Source organism: Dendrobium catenatum, unplaced genomic scaffold (assembly GCF_001605985.2).
Source record: "Dendrobium catenatum unplaced genomic scaffold, ASM160598v2 original_scaffold_109250, whole genome shotgun sequence".
Classification (NCBI taxonomy): domain Eukaryota; kingdom Viridiplantae; phylum Streptophyta; class Magnoliopsida; order Asparagales; family Orchidaceae; genus Dendrobium; species Dendrobium catenatum.
In genome coordinates, this window is record NW_021427685.1 from 242,345 (window position 1) to 260,830 (window position 18,486).

Consider the following 18,486-nt stretch of genomic DNA (forward strand, 5'->3'; position numbering starts at 1 on the left):
AATTTTTACAACCTAAGAATAGATAGAATAGTTATAGAAGATTGAGAAATCCATTTTCTGGAGTCAAATGTTTTAATTATGGCATGATTGAACATATCTCACACACTTATACTTTAGATAGAAAAACTCATTTAGTGTGGAGATCAAAGATGCATAAACCTAGGCATATCATACTTGTATCTGTTTTAAAATTGCCAAAAGGTGAACCCAAACTAGTTTGGGTTCTCATTTCTAACATTAGAAGATTTTGTAGGCACGCTCTCACACAAGGCCTCATGAGAGCATATGGTACCTAGGCAGCGATTGCTCAAAGCATATGATAGGAGATACTAAGAAATTCATATTGCTGGAAGCCAGGAATGAAAGTAAGGCTACACTTGGAGATAACACCACAAGGAAGGTAGTTGGATCAGTTATTATAAGAAATTTGAAAAGCTTTTTTATTGAGAATATACTACTAGTTGAAGGCTTAAAGTATAATCTTTTGAGTATTAATCAGCTATGTGATAAAGGACAATGCGTTAAAAATTTTACTACTAGCTACATATTAAGCATAAAAAGTAATTATGTTCTACATGGTATACGGGTAAACAATATTTATATGATAAATTTAAATTGTATCAAAACTTCTACTATTTTTTATTTGAAAACTACTTCTGACAAGTCATGGCTTTGGAGACTTCGTCACTATAGCATGAAAAACCTTAGGAGAATTACCCAATAGAACTTAGTGAGAGGTATATCAAAACTAGACTTTATTAAGGATCATCTTTGCGATGCAAGTCAACTAGAAAAATAGGTGAAGTCCTCTTTTTAGCCCAATAAGGATCTTAAAACTAGTAAACTATTAGAGATTTTGTATATGGATCTTTTTGGACCAGTTGAAACTATAAGTCTAGGAGGGAAGGTATACGAATTTATTATAGCTGATGATTTTTTTAGATTCATATGGGTCAAATTCTTATATCATAAGAGTGAATCATTTGTGGAGTTTAGAGATTGTTTGTTTTGGATTCAGAGGACGCTAGGTTGTGAAATTTTAACGATCCAATGTCATCACAGGGGAGAATTTAAAAATGATAAATTTAAAGAATTTTGTAATAAAAAGAAATTGATCAGATTTTTTTGTATCTAGAACCCCTCCGCAGAATGGGGTAGTCGAAAGAAAGAACAGAACTTTAATAGAAGCCACTCAAGCCATATTGGCAGAATATTCACTTCCTAGATATTTTAGGGCTGAAGCGGTTAGCACAGCATATTATGTTTTGAATAGGGTGAATATTAGATCGAATTTGAATAAAATACCATATGAGCTTCTTATAGAGAGAATACCTAATTTGTCACATTTGCATGTTTTTGGATGTAAGATGTTCATACATAATAATGAAAAATTTGCCTTAAGAAAATTTGATCTAAAATCAGATGAATGAATTTTTTTATGATACTCTAATGTTGGAAAATCTTATAGAGTATTTAATAAAAGAACTTTAGAAATTAAGGAGACCATACATGTTGTTTTTAATGAATCTTGTAAGAGCCGAATGTTGAAGAGGAAGAGATAGAAATAAACTCCCAAAAGATTGAGAAAGTAAATTTGGAAGAAAATTTGGAGATAGAAAACCCTTTGCCTAGAGAATTGAGATTTTTTAAAAACCACCCTAAGGAATTGATTTTAGGTGAACCTAGTGAGGGTGTTAAGACTAGGAATGGACTGAGCAAAGAAGTTAATTATTTTGCCTTTATTTTTATGATTGAACCCACAAATATTGAACAAGCACTTTTGGATGAATTTTGGATTTTAACAATGCAAGAAAAATTGAATCAATTTGTAAGAAATGAAGTTTGGGAATTAATTACAAGGCCAAATGATCAAAGTGTAGTTGGAACTAAGTGGGTATTTAAGAACAAAATGAACGACTCAAGAGTTGTTAATAGAAATAAGGCTAGATTGGTTGCTAATGGGTAAAATCAGATTGAAGGCATTGATTTTGAGGAGACTTTTGCCCCTGTAGCGAGACTTGAAGCAATTAGGGTTTTGTTAGCCTTTATCTTTTTTAGAGGATTTAAATTATATCAAATGAATGTTAAAAGTGTCTTTTAAATTGGGTAATTCAAGAGGATGTTTATGTCGAATAAACTTCAGGATTTAAAAATTCAAAATACCCAAAATCATGTTTTTAAATTGAAAAAGATATTATATAGTTTGAAACAGGCACCTAGGACTTGGTATGAGAGGTTGAGCACTTTCCTACTTGAGAGATCTTTTGAAAAAGGAAGTGTAGACACAACTCTCTTTTTAAAGAAATTAGGAGATGGCATACTCATTGTATAAATTTATATTGATGATATCATCTTTGGATCTACTAATAAAAATCTTTGTGATGATTTTTCTAAAATATTTGAGTAGTGATTTTGTGATGATCATAATGAGAGATTTAAGTTACTTTCAAGGCATTATCATTAAGCAAATTGAGAAAAGAACTTTTTTAATCAGTCAAAGTATGTTAAGGATATCCTCAAAAAGTATGAAATGGACAATACTAAGCCTGTTAGTACACCTGTGAGTTTTTCAGTTCAGTTAGATAAGGACCCAAAGGGAAAATCCGATAATAAAAAGAAATTTAAAGAAATTATTGGATCTCTGCTTTACTTGATTGCTAGTAAACCTGATACTATGTTTAGTATTTATTTGTATGTTAGATTTCAATTAGATCCAAAAGAATCACATTTAACAACAGTGAAAAGAATTTTGATATATCTCTTGGGAACTCAAAACTTATGGATTTGATATCCTAAATTCAGTTCTTCATTTAAAATAATTGGATATTTAGATTTGGACTTTATAGATTATATGGTTGATAGACATAGTATATCTGGAACATATCAATTTATTAGAAATTTATTAGTTTCTTGGTCCAATAGAAAATAAAATTTTGTAGCCCTATCTACTGCTTTAGTTGAATACATTACCTTAGGAAGTTGTGTGGCACAAGTTCTTTAGTTGAAATAACAGTTGATTGATTTAGGATTAACTATAGAAACTATTCCAATTTATTTTGATAATACTAATGCCATTTGCATTTCAAAGAATCTTATTCAACATTCTAGAACCAAGCATATTTACATAAGGCATTATTTCACAAGAAATCATGTATCCAAAGGAGAAATTGAACTAAATCATGTTTCAATTGAAAATCAACTTACAGATATTTTTACAAAATCACTAGCCTTTGATACCTTTTGTACATTAAGAACAAGGCTTGGTGTGAATGACCTGAATGCTTAATGAAAATTTTCTGCAAACTTGATATATGTGTTTTGTGTATTTTCTATTTTTGTGTTTTATGTGTGTTTTTGTGTTTATTTCAGTATTTTTGTATTTTTGTGTGAATTCAAATTGTTTTCACATCGAATTTAATGTTTTTGATCAATCGTGCAAAGTTTCCTAAGTGTTCTATTCGTACTGTATGAAATTTATTTCGTACTGGATAAATTCTGTAGCATATCAATTGTTGGGTAGAACAGATTACGTATCATTTTTATTTCTAGTACAGTTCGTCTGTATGATCCCCAAATCATCTGGATAATGTGTATTCATTCGTATGTACAAATATAAATGATTATACGGGCAGAAGCAGTTTTTATTTCTGATCATACGTACGAACCTGGAGTTCATACATACGAACATGTTGCATATCGATGTGGGGTATGATTCAAACCATCATTAAAATGATCTTAAATAATCGATCATCACGGACAAACACCTGTTCGACTATACATCATATGATCAAAAAGTGCGTACGAAAGGACGCCTCGTAACTTATGTGAAAAATTGTTTCATTTTAAATGCATTCATTCGTACAAATGAAATTTTATTTTTTATATACGAACTCAAGCATCGTACGGTACGAATCTATGTTCGTACGTATGAAAGGTCATTTTTCTTTAAATAGAAGGGCTTTAGAACTCAAATTTTATACACTTCAAAATCCTTTCCAAACCCTTTCATCTTTCAAAATCTTTTAATGGCAAGCTCTAGCAAAAGGGGTAGATTGGCTAAGGGTCCATCCTCTAGGAATGATGTAGACAACGTTTTGTCCAAAACCAATGAGGAATCTTTTCCTAGGATTTGTTTATGCAAAAATCACTCCTTCTATGTTCTTCTGCAAGAGTGTTATTTTTCAAGTAATGCCAATTTTTCCCTCTACCCAATTTGCTTTTATCCTCACTCTGATTCACTCCTATAACAAGGAAACTTTTCACTATTTTCTTGCCAACATGACTTTTAGTACTGACTAGAGTAGGATTATATCTTATGTTTTGAAAAAGAGAGTTGAAATAACCAAGGAGGATTTGGGGATATTTTTGAATTAAAGACCGAAGGAATAAGTGCCCACACTTTGACCAATGCTTCTAATTATGACTGGAATAAAATAAATAGAGTGATTAGAGGAATTAGAGAAGTGTGTCATTTGCCTAAGGTATCCACTTTATACCAATATGCCAGAATCATCCAGCATGTTCTTAGAACCTCCATAATTTCTAAAGCTGATGATCATATCAACATTACTCCTCTTCTTTCAACTATAACTTACCTGATCATGACTAGTCAACCTATAGACGAAGCCCTACTCATTATTGACTACATTTATGGGCTTTCTAAAATTGGTCATGCCTCCCATAAGAGAAATAAGAACATAGCCTTAGGACACATTGTGACATACATTCTTGAGAAGAAGTATGATCTAGTTCATCCTGATCCTCACCTAAAAACTCCTATCTACTATACTAATGCTTCATTCCGAGCAATTTTTGGGAGAGGTGATAGAAGTGAGGATTTTTAGGGAGAAGGGGAGCACCTGCACCTGTACCTGTTCATGGACCAGCTTTTCAGGATATAGTCCAGTGCTTTGACCGTCTTGAGAGTCATTTTGATCAACACTTTGATCAAATTGAGACTTACCTACAGCAGTAGGATGCTCAATACCAACAGGACATGGGCTGGGTTCGAGTTCAGTTTGACTAGATGAATGCAAATGTGGCTATGATGAGTAGGTATTTTACTTTCTTCAATTAACCACCTCCTCCAAACCAGGGCCCCTCCGAGTGGTAGATGTACTTCTCTGTGTTTGTCTTTACCAGTACTTCTGATATGATGTAATGACCTTTATAGTGTTATGACTGTCTTTTATTTTTATTTTTATCGTTAATGATCCGTGTAGTTGAATTGATATCATGTGAGCTTCCCTGTATTATCTTATTTTGATATCAATAAAACATGTCCTATTTTTTATTTAGTTGATTTTATTCTTTATTTTGGAAATATTCATTAGCCTATATGATTATCCTGACTTAATCGATCTAAAAAGTGATATAATATGATCATCAATACAAAAATTGAATTCATTAAAAAATCTAATTTTTCAAAAATTTTAAGTTAGCTTATAACTAGATCAAGTTTAAGGCTATCAATCTCATATTCTTTTTAGGCATACAAAAACTTTAATATTATTATTGCAATTTTGATGTCTTATTATTCTTTTATTTCTCTTTTCAATATAATTATTTTTGTACTTACAAAAAATTGAGCTTTTAGATTATTGATCTTGGAAAGATCAATTAAATAAAATGGAGATGTGCAAGTGCACAAAAATCAAAAAAATACACAATGGTTCACAAATTAAAAAGAGGCACAAAATTAGCCCAAATATAAAAAGATGTACAGTGTGTCACAAATATTGAAAAGATGCGCAAAGTGCCACAAGTATATATTCTATCTTATATCTATTAATCTTCAATTTCAAATTAATCTAATGTTCAATTATATTTTGTATTAAAATTTGACTTAAATTTATTTTCACTTCATCACCTTTGCAATAATTCTCCTTATCTGATTATCTAGAATGATTCATGACATTGATATATTTTTCCTTGACTGTGTTATATCTTAATTTAAATGATGTGAATCTTTATTTTTCTCTAATAAATATTAATCTTATTATTGCAAGTATAACTCAATCCTTTTCATGATCAATTATCATAGGATTCTCCTATGACTTCTTATATTTATGTTGTTTGTTTCTTCTCTTTTACTATTGTTAAAAAGGGGAAGAATATTTTTTGGCATTTGAATGCTTTGTTCATGTTTTGAATGTTTTGTTCATGTTTTATTTTGTTATTTTATTTGTTCGTGTTTTATGATTTGTTTCTCATTTTAGTGTCATTTTTTCTTTGTGTGCATAAACATAAAAATTAAAAACTATTTTTTTTTTTATAATAAAAACCCCTTATATTCACATGCTTATTCATTCAGGGGGGAGTTAAGGAGAAATTTAAGATTTTCAAGATTACTCAAACAATAATTATTTTGCCATCATAAAAAATGCGGAGATTGTTGAGAGAGTTGCTACTTAGATTTGCATGTTTGACATTCTAGCAACTTGTATATTTTTTATGATTCTAAATATTATTAAGTTTTATTATTATTTACTCCTAACATATTTTCGAAGAATTATTTTTCTTTTTTGTGTTCTAACATTTCAAGGAAATCATACTCCAGATTGTTGAAGACTTCAAATCAAAATCAGTTTAGAATTATTGTAATTTGAAGTCTGTATTTTTCATTTTATTGAGTTTGAGAGAGTGTGATTGTAATTGAGTAACTGAGCACACACAAACCAGGGGAGAGTGCTAAAATTCACATTTCTAAACTGATCGTATAGTATGAAATTAATTCATATGGGACGTTTTGGTCAGTTATTTCTCTAACAAGCAATGGGGAAAACAAAAAAATGTAAAAAATGTTTTCTAAGTATAGATCTTACGAAGGATATTTTTCATTCGTATCGGGACAATCTCCTCTGGTTCGGCCTCGAACACTATTCGTACAGACAAAATATTTTGTTCGTACCTAGACGATCTCCACTAGTTCGACCTCGAACACTATTCGTATGAACGATATTTTTTGTTCGTACCAGGATAATTTCCTCTGGTTCGACCTCGAACACTATTCGTATGGACGATAATTTTTTATCATACAGGGATGATGGGCTCCGAAGCGTGCACGAATGAAGTTCATACGAATGATGTTTTTCGATTATTCCGGGACGATGGGCTCTAGAGCGTGCATGAACGAAGTTTATACGGATGATATTTTTTTATCATACCGAGATGAAGGGCTCTGGTGTGCTTTCGTTCATTTCGTCCCGCTGGTTCGTACATACGTATTTTGACATTTCTTCGTAAGGATATGCCGATTGTACCGGACGGACACAGTTCATACCGGATGATGATCGGGTACAAATACATTTCATACTGATTCATAATGAGTTCGTACACGAAAGTTTTTGAACTATTTTACATGCGAAATATGTTTGTACGGGATGATCGTGGACGGTTAAAATTGAAAAATTCAATTTATACATGGTTTTTAGTGTTTTTTCTATAAGAGGTCCATTAAAAACTGACCTTTAATCTGTTTGTCATTTGGTCTTCATGAATTATAAAGGGAAATTGAAGGAGAGAGCGAGAGAGAGTGTTTGAAGAATATTTCTTCCTATTGGAGCAAGAAGAGTTCACTTGGTTACTCAAGAGCAAGTATCTCTGTGTGTTTTTTTGTGTTTTCTTCACTCTTTTCTCTAGTCCTTCTAGATTTCTCTGTGAAGATCATTCAAGAAGATCTGGATCTCTATCGACACTCGAGGAATGTGAACAGCCGAGGGTTCTCTACTTACACTTGGAGAGTGTGAACAGTCAAAGGTTCTCTACCTACACTTGAAGAGTGTGAACAGCCAAAAGTTCTCTGCCTACACTTGGAGGGTGTGAAAGGATGATGGTTCTCTGCCGCATCGGGGATTGGTGGAAGAGAGTTTTTGTAAAGACTTCTCCGCCCTGTTGTAGGGACAAAAGGAGAGTCACTTTGGTATATAGTGCAATACCTGAAGTTGAAGACTTCAAGGAGTGTATGTAGGTCGTGTTTGACTGAACCACTATAAACTTTTGTGTCTTTTTATTTCCGCTGCTTATTTACTTTACTGCAAGTTTATTTTTCAGTGGTTGAAAATTCATTTTTGAAAAACTTTAAAATCAACTTGCTCAAGTTCATAAATTGGTTTCTATCTTTTTAATATTCAAGTTAGAGCTAAAAATTTTAAATTACCAATTCACCCCCCTCTTGGTTAGCCTTGGGACATTAGTTTAGGTCTAACAACCTATTCTAAAATCAATAAGATTCAACGGATAGTTGTTCTATCACTTAGTAGTTTGTATTAGGCTTCTCTTTTTCTTTTTAATGCTATTGGCATTTTTCAAAAAAAAAAATTATTTTGTTCAAAGCAATGTTGAATTAGATGGGAATATTATTAGTAGAATTTATGTTATATGGACGAAGTGGAGGAATACATCAGGCCTTTTGTGTGATAGAAAAGTACCCATCGAACTCAAGGAAAAACTCCATAAGATAGTGAGACCTGCAATGCTTTATGGTGCAAAATATTGGCCATTAAAAGAGAAGAATGAAATTGTTTTAGAGATGAGGATACTCAAGTGTATGAGTGGCTTTACACTTGGAGGAAAAAATATGAAAGGAGAATATACGAGAAAAGCTTAAAATAGCTTCAGCGGTAGATAGGATCAAGGAGAGACTACCTTAGATAGTTTGGTCATATAAAACTTCAGCCTTTTGATAACTCAATTATGAGAATAGATGTACTATATATGATCAATGTTTAGAAAGTTTGAGGTAACCCTAAAAAGATTTGGTCAGAAAGTATTACAAAGAAACTTTTTTGTTAGATTTAATTATGAATTTAACTCTTAATAGGACATAGTGAAAAAAAAAGTGATTAATGTATCCATTTCCACAGTGGGATAAAGCATGATGTTATCGTTGTTATTGTGGGTCTAGTTCTATTCGTACTAAAGAACTCTTTTGAGTTTCATAACTTTTTATTTTTGCTAAATAAATAATCTTTTTTTCTTTTAAATCTGTTGTTAAACTAATATATATGTATTATGTTATCTATAAACTGTCGGTAAAGATTTTATTGGTTGCATAGTTTAGTAGATTATTTGGAAAAAGAAAAAAGTTAATACTGTAAGAAAATTTATTTGAAAAGTCTAGTTATAGATTTGTACTGATCCAGCATATTATAACATCAAATAGTATAAAAAAATCCACATCGGAAAAACCAGATAAATGTCGAACTGCATACAAATTTCTTAATCACCCATTATAATCGTCAAAACCATCATAGTCTTGGAATTTATGATCAAACAAATTATATTTCTTCATATCACATCATATGAGTAATTACATTTCTATCACATTGAAATAATTTATTAATGACTTAGTTGTTTGTTTGTTGTTCAACAGTTACATCTATATAATATGAATAATTTAATTATATATTTATAATATTTAAATTTACATATAAAACAACAACAACTTATTTATTGTAATCAATTAGCATTCAAAATCCCACTTGCTTTCATTTACGAGATAGAGAAGTTGGATATTAACGAGTAGAAACCTATGAGTAGTTAGCAGTGGCTAATAAAATAATCACCATTTCTAGATAAAAAAAGGAACCTTCTAAGAGCTTGAGAGAACAATTGGGACCTTCTGAAGATTACGGGAAGATGGAATAAGCTGCAAATATACAACTACATAAGAATTAAACATTACCATTCGTTAACTGCGCCATGTAGAGTATTGGTTTTTATTTAAATTTCTGATAAAGCTCGGGTGCATATCCAGCTGATTCACAAGTTCAGAATTAAAAGTATTTCGGAAATAACATTTAAATTATTAGTGTTTTCAGGATTAACAACCAAGTTTTGATTTATATATATATATATTAGAATTTGACTATTCAATTTGCCGAGGCAGCTGCACCCTTCATGATTTGTACTGAGTGAGTTATGTCATCCAGAAACCTGTGAGGATCTGGAATTGCTTGCTCATCCACTTGAACAACGACCTTTATCTTGTTCAAATAACTTTGAACTTGCATCGTTAACGGCTGCATGTTTTTCAATAAACAAATCTTTAAATGTGTTTCTTAAATGTAATCATATGTGCAATTTAGAGTGAGATGTAGAAAAATTGATAGTTCAATTAACTGCAAAAGTTAGCTGCTCCCTTATTATGTTTAACCTAAACAAGAAAAACTATAGAAAGAGAAGATAGAAATACAGATCCTACTTTTTCCCATTGCACGCTCAAGTATAATTGAGGTCAAAACAATTAGAATATGCTTTCAGATAAAAGAGAGACGAGGCTAAGAAAACCCTCACTACAAGGCTAGTTGGCAACAAGTAGGATTTAATTTTAGCAGAATTTAAAAAATTGTAGAAATTAGAATTTAGTAAATCCCACTGAAAATCTTAAGGGCCTATTTGACAACAAGTGATTTAATTTTAGCAGGACTTACTAAATTATATTTATTAAATTACTTAGATTAATTCCTAACTAATTACAATCTACGATTTTCTTCTCATTCAATAGCGTACAGCTTGCCTTTGTTTTCTCCATCTCTTTGTTACTTAAATTCCTAACTAATCTGCTCGCTGTTCATATTATTTTTTCTCGGAAGTAGCAACGAGAGCTTACACACTGTAATGGTAACTATCTTTCTCCATTTAACTCGCTGCTTTGGCCGAATCCCTTATATCATCAGAACTACAAGATTTAGTAAATTTAGAATTTATTGCAAAAAGAGGTAAATGAAGGATTTATTCCTCCGTGAGATTTACCGCCAGCTCAAATCTTTTTGGCATGATTTAGCATAAATCTTGCTCAATTTTTGCATAAATCATGTTGTCAAATAGCCACAAGAATTAAAAAAAAAAAGAATGGAATACCCGGCTACAAGGATGACTAAAGATTTATCATTGCAACAATTATAAGGATAACTTCCCATAAGGATAACCGCCCAATCTAAATTTGTAAACAAAACAATATATAATTGTAGGCTTTGAGTGGTCAAGTAACACTTTTGATCAAAATATAAACTTTATATAGAGTTTCTCCAATACTAACATTCTATTGTTGCATTTATTGAATTTAAACTTCTATGTTCCTGAAAAAAAGAAAAAAGAAGAATTTTACTAAGTGTTGAAGCATACCAAGTAACCTAGATTTCGAGTATTTTGATTCAATTGCATCAGAGAGAAAAATTAGAGCAGCGATAACTACAAAAGTTGGTTGCTCCTTAAAATGTTAAGCCAAAACAAAAAGTAGAGGAAGAGAAGATAGAGAACAAGAGACCCTACTTCTCCCTTAAGTCAAAGCAGTTAGAATATTCTTTGAGACCAAAGAGAGATGAGGCCAAGAAAACTCTCACTATAATAAAAATAAAGGCATGGAATATCCGGCTGTATAGATGACTAAGTTTTATCAATGCGACAAAAAAATCATAAGGAGAACCTTTCAATCTGAAATTGTAAGCAAATCAATATATAATTATAGATTGAGATAGTGGTTAAAATTTCCTTTATGATACCCTACAAGCTAAATTAGGTTTACATACCAGAACAAACCAAGGCCTCCTTTATTCCTTAAGACTTATTAATAAAGATTCTAATTTTATGGTTGATAGAAAATGTGATGTAAACTTTGCCATAACAAGGCAATATAGTGGTGATGTTACATGTGCTATAGTTCCTTTAGATGCGTGACATGTAATCCTATAGAATACATTTTATGGAATAAAGATAATTTGATTATAAAAGATACCGAACTTATAATTTTTAAAAAATACTAATAATTATGTGGTAGATAAGGCAATTGCAGAGGTGGACATAAAAGAAGCACAATAAGCATGAAAAAAGAAGATCGCTTTCAATGACTAAAGCCTTTTCAATAGTATTAACTAAATAAGACTGCCAAATCTAAAGCAAAAAAGTAAAAGGAGGCCAAGTGATATAGTGCATCATAAACCTATCATAAGGTCTACGACAAAGAATTAGTGGCTATAATCAACAATGGTGTCTTAATATGATTCCTAAATTTGTGGGGAACCACACCAAGACTTATGCAATACATTTCCAACATCAAGGGATGACCAAATGTTTCTACAAATCATTGTCCACTACTCAAGAAGCCAAAACAATGAACACTTCTCAAAATAAGTGTCTGCCTCGGCATCGCCAAGCAAGTGCCAACACTACAGGAAAATCACTTATTACCGGCGGAATTTTCCGGCGGCTTTCCGGCGGTCAGTTTTCCGGCGGCTTTCTGGTGGTTTTTGACGCCTTATTTCCTACAAAAATTTCCGGCGGCTTTCCAGCGGATTACCGGTGGCTTTCCGATGGCTAATTTCCCCGCAAAATTTTGCAACGGCTAATTTCCCGCAAAATTATCCCGTGGAATTTTCCGGCGGCTTTCCGACGGCTTACCGGCGGCTTTCCGACGGCTAATTTCCCCGCAAAATTTTGCGACGGCTAATTTCCCGAAAAATTATCCCGCGGAATTTTTTCGGCGGCTTTCCGACGGCTTACCGGCGGATTTCCGGCGGCTTTCCGACGGAGCACCGGCGGCTTTACTTAACTAGTTTATTTTAATTATCAATTAAAATAAAAATTTTAAATAAATAATGTTTAATTATAATATTCAGACTATTTTAATATAAATAAAAAAATTCGGAAATTATTTTCCTACGCTGTTTTTTCTGGTGGCAAGAAAGCCGCCGGAAAACTGCCGGAAAATTAAAAAACCGCCGGAAACTGCTCAAATTCCGCCGGAAAAAGCCGCCGGAAGTGGGTGATTTTCCTGTAGTGCAAACCACCTCGGCATTCAATGAACCAGACCAACTTAAAGAGTTTTATTATCATAAGGCACACCCATGTTTATCAAAGATGAATAACACACTAGAGTGTAAAGTTCCTCATAGAGTCATAGCGCATAACAATGATGCCGCATGTGCTTTTTTAAACATGGAAGATAAAAAAATATGAAAAAAAAAAAGTTAAAAAAGTAGCTAATAGTGAAATACACACTAGAAAATTTTCAAAAATAAAATGTAGTTTAAAAAACTGAATTGTTTGTTAAGTGACATAGGAGCTGCTGTTATCTAAACAGGAAATAAATCCTAGTATTCATAAAGTACCCAGACTGTCCATTAACAGTCTTCTGGTTCTATTCCCTGCTGCTGGTTCGGTTCGGTTCAGGCTTTCTTGCTTTTGGGTCTAGTGTTAATTATCTTAATAATGTCTATATATAGAGTCCATGTCTTGGGGGGAGGGTAGAGAATTTGTAAGCAGAAATTCTGCATTTTCCCTTGGATGGAGGTTTGTAACCTAGCGTGGCAAACCAGGGGGTGAATCTGCCGCAAAAAAAGCTAAGTTCCTATTCATTTCTTTTCTATAATCTGTCCGTTTGTCTTTTGAATTGATCATTCTCTATATCTGTAAATCGTTTGACACCTATTTAATCCATTCCGGTGTTAATTGGTATCAGAGGAATCCTATCCAAGAATTCTTCCTAGAAATTCTTCTCCTATTGCTGTTTTTTTTCCTAATTTCAGGTGGCTGTGGAGAGTTAGTGTTTACCAGAAACCATGCCACCAAGAAAGTGGATTCCAAGAAACACCCAAGAACAAACAATTGAAGAACTACGAATGGAGGTCAGTCAACAAGGAGAAATGCCATAAGATACTGAAGAACCACATCCGGAAGAAGTTGATGAGAATCCTTTCCATCATGAGGGTTCAAGCGGAGAAGATGACATCCCATTGAGATATCTTTGGTGGAAACCAAGAAGACATGTGCATGATTACGGCATACGACTTAATCTTCCAGAATTCGAAGGACGTTTGGATCCAGACGAATTCATCAATTGGTTACACACCATCGAACGAATTCTTGATTATAAAGAAATACCGCAAGAACGCATTGTCAAACTTATCTCCATCAAACTCAAAGGAAATGCTTTGCTATGGGAAAATCTTAAGTGATCTCGTCAGAGAGAAGGTAAATCAAGAATCACCGCATGGGCAAAGATGACCAAAGAACTTCAAAAGAAGTTCTTACCCATGCACTATCGCCAAGATAAGTTTCTCCGCCTACACAATCTATAACAGCACGAACTTTCAGTAGAAGAATACGCTGCTAAATTTGAACAATTGGGTCTCAAATGACAATTGGAGGAAACGAAAGAAAACACCATTGCTAGATTCTTGGATGGACTCAACTCGTCCATCTCCAACATTGTCCACCTCCAATAATATTGGACATCATCCGATGTCATTAACCTTTATTTGAAGGTAGAGAAACAATTGAAGCAAGGAATACGACAAATGTCCACTAGAGAGCAGCTAAACGGAACACACCCCACGAGCAGCAAGGTATCAGAGAGAAGTAATGCGACCCCGTACCCACCAAATGTGGGCACTAGCATGGCCCATTCTTGGTTGTCCACAAACAGCCCACCCACCAACTCTTTTCCGGCAATAAGATGTTTCAAGTGCCATGGATTTGGTTGTTGCGGATCTATGATTTTGATGATAGCAAACATTCCTTATTTCTCTACGATTGCCTTATGTGATAACGTTTCAGGTCCACAGGATCAGACTGCAATCTGAAACCAGCTCAAGATTGGGTAGACTAGGTTTGTGTCAGTTTGTAATCTTTTTTCTTTCTTGAGTCTGTTGTATTTGGTGTGGTATCTGATGATTTGTAGCTTGTAAGATTTTCTGTTGTACCCTAAAATATTTCTATTTTTGGTAACATCGTCCGGGACGATATTTATATAATCCTGGACGATCTGACAAAAGTAGAAACCCTAATAAGGACATCCTCATTAAAACAACTGTCTTTTTTCAAAACACATCGTCCTGGATGATTTTGTATCGGCCAGGACGATCGGCTCAATTCAGCAAGAATCTGCCGCCATATCTACTTAGGAAAATCTTATTTTTGGATATCATCCTGGTATATCGGCCTGGACTATAAAATATCGTCATGGCCGATCCAGGATAATTTTTCCAAAATTTCTCAATTTGCTCAAAGCAGTTTTTGGAAAACAATTTAATGGGGATTTCTCCAGGCCGATCGCAAGATCTCCGGGATGATATAGACATCTCCACTTCAATTTCAGGGCAATATTCAGGACAATTTTCCTCATATTTGAACTAATCATCCAGGATAATTTGGCTATCATCCTGGATGATAATGGCGCAACTTGCATTAATAGCTCGTTTTAGAGCTTCTATTTAGCTATGGCAAGACACTTTGTAAGTGTCTTTGCAGCCATTGTAGCTTCGTTCTATGTGGGAGAAACTTGAAGAGAGAGCTTGAAGGGAGAGAGGAAAGGGTGGAGTTTTGAGAGGGAGAAGAAATCCTTGAGGGGGAAGAACTCAAGGGAGTGTGGTGGGGATCCACAACGGTTGCTGCTCCGAAACGAACTCGCACCTTAGTAGCATCGGATTTAAAGGCTTTTCTCGAGGTAAGTTCACCAAAGAAGAAGTCTCCTGTGTCAAAGGACCGGACTCCGCCGCACCGGGGAAGTGGAAGTGATTTGTAAGGGCTTCTCCGCCTAGTTGTGGGGGCTAAAGGAGAGACACTTTTAGTGAATACTTGGAGGGTGGCCTCCAAGGATGGATGTAGGTCAAGGTTTGACCAAAACCAATTATAAATTCGGTGTGTTCTTTCTTGTTATTGCTTACGATTATTTAATTTCCGCATCGTTGATTTTCTATGTGGTGATATTGGTTTTAGTTTTATATTTGGTTTTAAAGTTACCAAATAACCTCTCTCTTTTAATTAGCTTGGGCCAGTTCTATAGGGCTTAACATCCCTAACGAACTTTCAAAGTGGTATCAGAGCTTCATTCATAAAAATAAGTTTTTAAAAGATTTTGAATTTTTCGATTCCTTGGCTAATCGTAATGTTGCGGAAGGTTATTCAATCACAAAACCTCCTTTATTTGAATAATGTTATTTGATTTTGAAAACTCGCATGTCTATTTTCTTGCAATCGATTGATTTTTCACATGTGCGATATGATTTAACTGATTATCATCACCGTCCATGAATTGTTAATGGAATTAAATTGATATTCCTTTTAGTCAATTGAACAGGGAGAACAACTCAATGCTAAATTGAATGCGAAGTCTTTTAAATTACTTTTTCTGTGTTAAATTCTGATGATTTTATGTTAGTATCCACGGCACTACGTAAGGAAGTTAGGATAAATTGCACACCATATACGAAGGCACTAGTGAAATCAAGCAATCCAAGTTGAATTTGTTAATGCATGATTTTGAATTATTTTCATGAAAACCTTTTGAAACGATCTTAGACATGTATACCATATTTATTCAAAATTGTAACCTCATTACATGTATTAGGAAAAGATTTTTCAAATTTTGAAAAAAGTAAATAAAATTCTCGTTGTTTACTTGAAAAATTTGATGCCAAAGTTATTGCTATTTGTGAATCAAAAGATTTGAATGATTATTCTATTGATAATTTGATTGGCTCACTCATTGCCTACGAGCAAAAGTTTGGGTCAAAAACTTTTGGATGCAGTGAAACTATTATTCTAAAAGCTGGAAATACAGAAAGAGATAGCCTAGTTGGAGACGAAGGCAATGACGTGTCAAGAAAATTTCAAGCTCACCTAAGCTTAAGCAAAAGTGAAAAAAAGGTAAGGTAAGGATGTCCATATTTCTTCTAACGTTATTTGCTTTTGATGCAGGAAGCCTGGACAATTGAAAAATCAGTGCCCTAATTTAAGATTCTTCCTACGAAAGAAAAGGGCAAGGCGAAGCAAAATTTTAAAACGGGGAAAAATGAAAGGCAAAAATACTCATGGGCAGATCTGGTCCATGAAGCATCGGACCAGGAAGAGAGATAATGGTTAAAAGCGCTTTTCGTGTTTTTGTGTTGTGTTTTTGTTTTTATGTTTTTCATTTTTTTTTGTTTTTTAGTTTATTTTATTCTTCAAATTTTTCTTTTTCTTTTCTTTCGTGAAATTTTTCTCTGATCAACACACCACATTCACTTTTCTAAAAATGAAAAAATCTACTTCCTATTTTTCTTAAAATCTTGAAAAAGGTTGTTTTGACTTCTCTAACACAGTCAAAAGAGAAACTCGTGTTTTTGTTTCTACTTTCTCTCTTTCTTAAAGAGGTTATTTCTTTTGATTCAAAAATCTTCATCATATTTAAATTGGATTTTCAAAACTATTTTTTTATCTCCCTACATTTTTTTATTCGCATAGGAATCTTTTGCAAGATTGTTGAATCCACCATAAATTTTCTTAATCAAGTTGTTCATGTTGTCAATAATATTTGGTTTACTTTGTTTTGAAAATATAAGAAGAAAAATATTTTTTAAAAATAAAAAAAAGTGCCCAATGATGCCAAACCAAAAGATGCGAATGTCGCAAATTAAAAAAAAAATACACAAAGTGTATTAAAAATCAAAAGATGCTCATAGAGCCATTCAAGTGATAAAGGGCATAAAATGAGCCACCCACAAAAAAATATGCTTATTTTTCTCTATACTACTAAAAGCTTAAGAAAATCCTTGATATGCTCGAAATTTGGGCTTGAAAATCTTGGTTCCTGATTCAGCAATTCATGCATTGATCTTCTATTAGATATATTTTTAAGGAAGGTTTTGAAAAATAACTATTTCTTTCTCTAATTTATTCTTTGAATTAGATATTGAATTAAAAAGTTTTTTAATCATTTTAAAAGAACTTGAGTTGGATGATCAAATTCTAGTTTTCTAACTTTTCTAGGCTATGCTTGTCAATACCCAATTCTACTAAGTTTTTATTAAAACCAAGAGGTAACTTTCTCATTTCAAGAAATATTTTTTGTTTTTCACTAGATAAGGGAACATTTTTTTTTTTTTCTCCATTTTTTTTCACTTTTCAATTTTATTTCTTTTTATTTTCATTATTTTGTTTGTACCTTCCTAGTCTTTTTAATTCAAGGGACGGAAACATATTGATTAATTTTGTACTTTTCGGTTCTGTATCTTAAAAATTAGAAACACCAAAAAATTTTTTATCTCCCCTATTTTTTTTTAAAGATTTATTCTAGTGAGTGGAGATTAAGGATTGAAACTTTAATGAAAATTCAAATGAAATTTTTTCCATCATAAAAAAGGGGGAATGTGTCGGATCCTATGAATTTTATGAATAGCAAATATCCTATTCTCTACGATTGCCTTATGTCTAATCGTTTCAGGTCCAGAAGATCAGACTCAATCTGAACCAGCTCAAATTTGAGACTCAAGATTTACAAGTGTCAGTTTGGGTAATATTTTTTTTCCTTCCTTGAGTCTGTTGATTTGTTGTGGTATCTGATGATTGTAACTTTGGAAGATTTTTTGTAGTGCCTCTGCGCTTAAAAAGATTTTCTAGTTTTTTGGTAAACATCGTTCAGCGATGATATTTATATCGTGCCTGGATGATCTGACAAGTAGAAATCCCTAATTAGGCAATCCTCATTAAATTAGCGCGTCTTTTGCA

At 33.0% G+C, this 18,486-nt stretch overlaps 1 protein-coding gene across 1 annotated transcript in view; it reads right to left on the reverse strand.

The window, feature by feature from the left end:
* Positions 1-9,592: 9,592 nt before the first annotated feature.
* Positions 9,593-18,486, reverse strand: part of LOC110110210 (O-acyltransferase WSD1-like) — a 21,996-nt gene continuing 13,102 nt past the window's right edge. The window contains exons 5-6 of the mRNA XM_028692044.1: positions 9,882-10,022; positions 9,593-9,649 (exon numbers count right to left, since the gene is read on the reverse strand). Coding sequence (XP_028547877.1) covers positions 9,593-9,649; positions 9,882-10,022 — 198 coding nt within the window. The remainder of the gene's footprint in view (positions 9,650-9,881; positions 10,023-18,486) is intronic.